General features: G+C 37.4%; 1 protein-coding gene across 2 annotated transcripts in view; it reads right to left on the bottom strand.

Moving 5' to 3' along the window:
- Positions 1 to 2,367: 2,367 nt before the first annotated feature.
- Positions 2,368 to 7,941, bottom strand: part of TMEM65 (transmembrane protein 65) — a 31,922-nt gene continuing 26,348 nt past the window's right edge. For both annotated transcript variants that reach the window (XM_042837608.1, XM_042837618.1), the window contains 2 exons: positions 7,136 to 7,241; positions 2,368 to 5,608 (listed from right to left, as the gene is read on the bottom strand). In XM_042837608.1, the coding sequence (XP_042693542.1) occupies positions 5,513 to 5,608; positions 7,136 to 7,241 (202 nt within the window). In that variant the 3' untranslated portion in view covers positions 2,368 to 5,512. The remainder of the gene's footprint in view (positions 5,609 to 7,135; positions 7,242 to 7,941) is intronic.

The following is a 7,941-nucleotide window of genomic DNA, read 5'->3' as shown; positions in this document are numbered from 1 at the left end:
AGCACAGCAAGAAGAGACTCGATAGCAATTTCTGTAAAGTAGTTCAAATACAAATACTGAAAACTGAATTTAGACTGAGGCAACACAATATAATTTGCATGATTTTTAATCTTTCTGGAACTGGAGTCAGTGAACAGTACCAGATCCCATCCAAAAACATCTTCCTACTGCAGCTGGATTCATCCACAGAAGATCACTGAGACAAGCCAGTGAACAGGAGTTATCTGTTGACATTGAGTCCAACACAAGTAAGAGTTGGCTTTACATTCATTGGACAAGTTATCCACTGGACACTCATAAGTTCTATGCAGTATTTAGGAGAAAAAACAGCGTGAGAGGGATACTTCATTTCCCCTAGATTCAAGTAGTATTTCAGGAAGACTTGCTCAGAACAATCAAACTCATTACAAATGCTTTTAGGTTTAAAACTTATGAAGAGACAGCCTATAGCTGTTCTGCAACAGTATAGGTCAAGAATTTAAAGATGAAAATACAAACACATTTATCACATTGAAGCACTTCTATTCCAAATTCTTTTTTATTAACGCAGGAAAAAGTTTGGACACACAGCAACCTCTTTTCCTGTACAGATTTTTGACTCTTGCAATGACACAGAGATACAATGGCATTTTTTACTCATCTCACCTCCAAATCTGCTATTGGTAGGCTCCAGGAAACCAAGAAAATGTGCCAAAAAACCTCTGTTCTGGCCGTCTACCTATGATGGAGTTGTTACCAAACAACTAGAACCTTTACAATGGTAACCATTAAACAGCATTACTAAGGACCATGATCAGTGACACAGAAATCAGTATGCTATAGACAGCAACGTTATCATGAAGGCTGTTGTGATCAATCTTCAGAGCTGCCTTTACAGCTCACGAACAAAGGTGTACAAACTGCACTGGGTCATACAGCTGGTTCAAATCTTCAGTTCACTCCTCCCATTTCCTTTTACTGTACTGTGTTGCAATTTACTGCATAAAAGATAGCTCAGACAGGGAAGCAGCTATCATTGCTGCACTTGTCAGTGCCACAGGCATTATCTATGCACACAGTATTTGGTACAAATCACATACACAGGAAAATCACAGCACTGCAGTAGATCACGAACATCAGTGGGCACGGTGGTGATGGGTTGCAGTTGAACTAGATGATCTCAGTGGCCTTTCTCAACCTTAATGATTCTATAATTGTTCTGACAGGTGCATCCCAAAGACAGAAGGAGTAACTCTTAAGACTGGAGTAGTATCCATAGCTGCATCTATATTTAAACCAGTTGCTTAGATGCTCAGTGACTACTAAGGTGAAGATTGTTAAACCATAAATATTCCCAGCCATTTCTCTTCGTCTGCTGCAAGCAGCCTATCTTGGCATCATCTATTTACAGGAGAACATCCTACAGTAACGCTCTGCACTCCATATTGCTACCCCAGGTAATTGTTCTGAATTAACCCATGCAAGGCACACAGACTGCCTTGCTCACGGATGTGCTATGCTCCTGACCACTCTCACTGTGGGGGCTTGGAGAAGGAAGTGAACAGATTTGCCTAGAGGGTGGGTTTGGCTGTGAAGAGAGGAAGTTGTCTTTCAAAGTAAAACAAAACAACTTTCTGCTTTTGACTGGACTTCTGCAGTCAAGTTTACCACAAACCCTTCCCACTCCCCTCAATACTATTTTGAAAGACACTCCAGATGATAAGGGTCCTTTTTGAACACTGAGATAAAGGTTAAAAGCCTTGACAAACATTAAATAAAAACTCTCAAACAGGAGCTTGAACTTGTATTACAAGATCACTAACTGCAACCTAGATTTTCCATGGCCATTCTCTTAATGTTTTAGGTCAAAATACTCCAGAACCATAAGAGAGACAGCACAGGATAACAACTCCTCAAAACTTTATTAAGGCCTGTAGTTTAAGAACAGCCACTCTGTCAGCTTAGCACTACACCATATAAAATTGTCAGAGTATGTTGGCTGGATTAGTGACAGCTGTAAGTACTGGAGAGCTCCAAAGTCCAGGAGAATTCAAAAGAATACAAACTTCAGTTACTACAGAACTTCTCATATGAATCAGAAATGCTGCTAACTTACCATACAAACATTTTAATTGCTGAAGTTTTCTCCTCCAAACAGGGCAGGACAAAAGTAAACTACTCCTTGGTGCTAATCTCCTCCATCAGTGACAATGGGACTCTCATTTAAAATTTACATAATAAACTCACTTTCTTAATTGAGACCAAATGTCCACAAGACATTAAATGACCCCTCCAGCACGTGGTCTAATAAAGAAACAGAACAGAACTGCTGTAATTCAAAAGTTTACAGAAAGTTTGGCAATTTAATTAAAGACAATACAAAACACATTTTTGGAATTCAAATAATTTATGTAAAAGTACACGAATGAGAAAATATCAGCAAGTAGAACTGGGTAACCACATTATCAGATGCATTTCTTTCTCCCTAGGGATAACATACAGTAAAAATGAAAATACACTTACATTTTAAGTTACAATAAAATACAGTATTTTAAAATAAACACAATTTCATGTCTACCAGCCCTTTAACAAGAAAAACTCCTGTTAACTCAGGACAAGCTTGACAGAGTAAAAACAGAGTAATACTAAAGCTGCTCAGTAACTCTGAGAGTGTCTGATTTCCTTTTATTAAGGAAGGAGAAAACAACAGAAAACAAAGAGGAGACTTTTGTTATTGCTCTGTCTTTTCAGTTACATATTTTTAAGACAGTGATCAGAGCAATGGGGATTTCTTTCAACTATAAACACCAGAAAAAGAATTCTTTCATTATCAGGAGACACCTTAGGATGTGGCACAAATCTACTTCACATGAAACAACTGCACATCCACAAAAAAGCAGATCCCACAGGTGAAGCAAACCACCCCTACTGTGTTTAGGGTTTCACCTTGGCCCCAGCAAAGGCTTTCTCTCAACCTTCTGAGCCACTATGTTTCTCAAATGAGTTTTCATTTGTCAAATACTGAAACCCAAAAAGTCACCTTGATTGTAACATCATACAAGCACCTGAAACACTCAAGGTTTCTTATCATGTGTCACCCACCACATTTATAAATATCAAATAGATATCAAAACACAACTGATTTCTTTGATGGTATTCATTAATTCTCCTTAAAGGCGTTGGTTGAAATACAGTAGGTTGACATACAGCAATATAATGCCATCAATTTACATGCACAAACTATTGAGCAATAGTACATGAGCTTTCCAATTGCCATCATAAAAAGAACGCTAGAGCAAGAGCTGACACAGCCTGCTGATTATTCTTAAGACCTTTGAAAAAGAGTGATGAAATTACTGCTCCAGTTAGAATGACAGCAAAGAAAGAGGTTTGGCTGCTTGTGAAAGATTCCAATGAAGATGCCAAGTATTGCAATGGGAAACACCATTGGAATTCTCATTTAAAAAAAATGCAAAAAAGTTATGCAAAATTGTTTTAATGTGCATTTCAATTAAAAAAAAGAAAAGAAAATACATACAGTTTTTCTAGAAACATACCAGAAACAGAAATACACAGGGAGAAAAGTCAGAGCTTAAGGCAAGGCAAACATGGGCGTCTGAAAAAATAAAATTAAATGAAACTTAAAAAAACAAAAAAAAACAAAAAAAAACAAGCAAAAAAACCTTATTACTGACATACTGTAAACCCACTACTGGGAAATGCATTATCTTCTAACAGGACCCTCTTTGTTGTTGCTGTTGTTGTTGTTTTTAAAGAAAAGCTCTCCACCTTGAAAGTGCAAGCCAGAACACTTCTGTATTTAGTGTTATTCTTGCTTAGCTGAGACTTCTTTCAGTTTTACAGTTTGGTCAGGATTAGGTTAACACACAAAAGACAGCATATGCTACCAGGCCTACTGTCTCCAAGTTTTCAGAGCCTGCTTTTCACAAAGAGATATAACATGGTGACCTTCATTAAAGCTTGGTGTCAAAGTTTCAGCACTGCTGTTTAAGGGGCTTCTAGAAATTAGAACAGAGAAGACAGATTTATGGCCAAAAGATAAGCAGAGAGCTCTGTAAACGTCCAGGTTACAATCAGACTGTATAGCAAATAAAAATCATGGGATGGAATTTTCTTTTAAACCATTTATTTGTTGGTTTCAGAAGTGCTAACAATTCCAGTGACAGAACTTTCAAAGTGCCTAGGCTGTCCCTCTTTTAATCTTGTTTCCAAATGGTATTGAAAGAGGTAAGAAAGCCCCCCTTGAACAAATAGTTATCAGCTTAGCATTGTTATTTGGCAAAGTGGATCCTGAAATTCTCTTGATAATTGTAATTATAATTTATGAACATATAAAAAAGCACAGTTACATGTGACTGCACTGTCAGATCTATAATACATCAAATAAGACTGCAAAAACAAAAGGCAGGAACAGGAAGAAGGCCTCAAGTCTTATTTTTTTTTCTCTTTTTTCTTTTTTTTCAGAAGTCTCACAGCAAAAAAAAAAAAGTTTAATCATAAATCCGACGTTATAATCTGCAAACCAGGTCCTCTAATCCAGACTGACAGCATATGAATATTTTATTGTTTCGTTTAAGCCACCCATCACAGACTTGCAATGCCAATACTCATTCGTATCTTGAAAGGCTCCCCAGCCTCGGCAGCCCCCATCAGCCATTCACGCCTCACTTTAAACAGAACTTTTTTAAAGAAAGAAAGAAAAAAGTGCTTTTGAATTAGGAAATCTGAACTCTTCGATAATACATGAGAAGCTCAGGAAGATAAGCTGAAGGAGACCTCAACTGAATTCTCAAGTTATTGTTTATCAGGAAGAAAAAAGGAAAGAAGAGACATTAATACAGAAGTACAGAAGGCAGAGTTAAGACACTACTAAAGATGAACTTGGAAAGGATATTACACTGCAATCACTTACCTTGGTCAGGGCATTAGAATGATCACCTCAGATGACAATTCAGAGATTCAGAATTATAAAGAAAGCAAATTAGATTGATGCTGATCACTGAAATACCTGATGTAAAGGCAGTGCAGAATGAGAGTTGGTGAGGGGGCACTCAGCCTTCTTGTCAAGTGAGGGATCTTCAAATTGCTCATAACTGACCTCCTCAATAATCTGTATTGAAGGACCTGATGAACAGCTGCAAATTTTTTGTCATGCAATTACATCTGTTAAGCAACCAATACGCAACTCAAGAGTGTTACTGTCATCCACAGTGGACTACTAAAGTCATAATCTGTTAAAGAATAATGTCAAAAGGGGAAGTGGTAAACATCATTTGCCATAAGTGAAAACACTTCAAAAATGTACATTAAATAGAAAGCTAAATGGTATCTTGTAAAAAGAAGTACTGAACACAACAAAGCCACAATAAATTAGTGTTTCCATAAAATGACATGCTGAAGGTTTTGTTCCCAAGTCTATACATTTTTACTGTCTGTTAATTCCTAAATATTGACAGCATAATTGAGTAATTGAGGTACATTAGTTTACATCTGTGTACGTCTCGTAAAAACGTTAATTTTTTTCTTCCAGTTTTTCTTCCTCATCGCCAAAGAACAACAAAGGAAACATTCCTAAAATGCAGCCAATGGTCACTCCAATAGCTTTACCCTAGAGAAAGAGGGAAAAAATTAAGTTTCTCACTGATCAATTATTACTTATTTGTGTGCAGTACCACCAAAATCAAGACAATGGACACTCTGTTCTAGCTTTTGGTAGGGAGTGCCATTTTTCTAAGCATGCAGACTTGAAACAGTCTGTGAGACAGAGACAAGTGTGTGTAATCAGCAAATTAAGAAATCCTGTGCTAAAAGATAATCCTGTGTGATAAAAGACAATTCTAAGTAGATGAATGAATGACTCATCAGGAGATGCATGTGTGATAAATAAGCGAGGAGCTCAAGATTCAAAGGGTTAGAATGATGGCCAGGAAGATGGGGAAGGATAAACAAAATTAAGGCACAACTGCAAGAAGCATTCGCTTAAATCTGGTAATGCAAATTATCATCAAGGTCAGAAGTGAGCAACGTGACAGTTTGTAAAGGCACAGGGTGAAGACAAAAATAAATAATTGGAAAAGATTTCACAATCTACCTAGACATAAAAGTTAACAGGAGAGGAAAGAAATTAAAGACAGTGTCTGAAGGCATGTTGGCAGCAGCAAATGAATAGTGCTGAGAAACTTCATGCAGCAGTAAATAATAAAAAGACAGGAAAGAAGTGCCAGCAAAGAGACCAAGACATTCAGAACTCTTTACACAGAAAAGTGCTGCGAACAAACTGTCATAGAATGACAGACTCATGCCACAGACTCAGCTTCCAGTAAGAAAGCTTGTAGGTTGGACAGACTAGAGGGCAGCCCACTGACAATATACCACTTCTTCCCTGCTCAATGCCTTCATGTATTGCTGCTTGAAGTAGACTTTTTCCTAACTTTTATTGAGAAAGCATTATTTCTATTCCCTTAAATCTGCTAAGTGATTTTCCCACATGAAATTTTGTTCTGGCAAAGTGAAAGAATTATCTGCTTCCTTACACTGTTTCTAATAATCCATTTCTTTAACCAAAATAAACTAACATTATTACTGGTGAAGTTGACGTTCACGAAGTAATCATCCTGAAAATGCATCTGAAAAAGTGAATGCCCCAGAACTGTAGAAGTTACGGTAAGCCCAAGCAGTGAACACTGTTCAAACGCTAAGGTTTATTCAGCTAAAAGTTAATTTTGTATATAAACTAATCACAAACCAACAGAAACTAGTATGTAATAGCACAGATGCACAACTAACGAGCACTTGATAAAGAACGTATAGGGGTTAAATTACTAAAGGTAATGCTGAGGGCATTTTAGCAGACAGCAGTCAGAGCTCAAGCAAGGTAACTGCACAGCATACATGCAGTCACTGCAGAGATCATCCATACTACCAGCCACCTGTGGCTTGCTGGATACAAAAAAATGCCCAAGCCCAAAACAATCCATTCTGCTGATGCCGATACAGGCTCTCAACCAAACGTTTCAGGAAATCTGCACAGTGTTGGCAGCTATTAAATACTTAATGGCAAAGGTGACAAAAGGAGCTATCTTGTATTGGTTAAAACAAAAAGGATCCCCACAAGGAGTGCCTGCAGGTTACTTACCAAGTGTGCACTAAGACGTGTTTGCCACATGTCAGCTTGTTTGGGCGTCAGATCAGGGATTGAGAGACCCAGCCGTGAAGCCAAAGCTTCTACATAACCTGCAAGACTGGAAGAATTAGAAACCAAGAAGAAATTATTTGGGATAGGAGAGTGTTTTCAGGAAAGGATTTTGAACCATTTAAAGCACTGAAAAATAGCTTTTCCTTCAGCACACTGATAAAGCCACAGAGAGGTAAATACAGGGAAGTATTTGAATTCCTAACGCTTTTCCAATCAATGTAAATCTATTAATTTTCTTACTGATTTAACATGCCGTATCTGCAGAAGTTCTTCAAACAGTAAGACAAGATGGCTTTAATGTTACTGTGCATTACTTGCAAGTAATCCTTGCAAGAAAAACACTGCAGACCATTCACCCTTTTCTGTAATAACTATTTTTATTTGCAGAAGAAAAAACTAGAGGGAAAATGAAAGAAACAACTTTATTTTAGGATCCAATCGGAAATTTCCTTTCAAAAAGCGAAATGCATCCGCTTATATCCAACAGAATAAAATACTGAGTTATTGGCAGCAAATAGATACATTTAGATCTGAAGCTATTCCCTTCTTCTCAGATATAGCAACTATATCTGCAATTCTTGCTGTATCTCAGAAGGACATGTGTTGTTACATGCTCAGATCTGAAAACCTGATGAGGTAATATTCTGTCATGGCAGCACTGAATCATGTTAAACACCAATTCCAAATCCCAATGCTATCACTTAATATACAAGATGTAATAGGAAGAGTTAGTCTCTGTTTCAAAA

This window comes from Centrocercus urophasianus, unplaced genomic scaffold (assembly GCF_019232065.1).
Source record: "Centrocercus urophasianus isolate 14NV4802_14NV808 unplaced genomic scaffold, USGS_Curo_1.0 seq_11, whole genome shotgun sequence".
NCBI classification, from domain to species: Eukaryota; Metazoa; Chordata; class Aves; order Galliformes; family Phasianidae; genus Centrocercus; species Centrocercus urophasianus.
The sequence above is the reverse complement of the archived record's forward strand: the minus strand, read 5'-3'. Positions and strand labels throughout refer to the sequence as shown.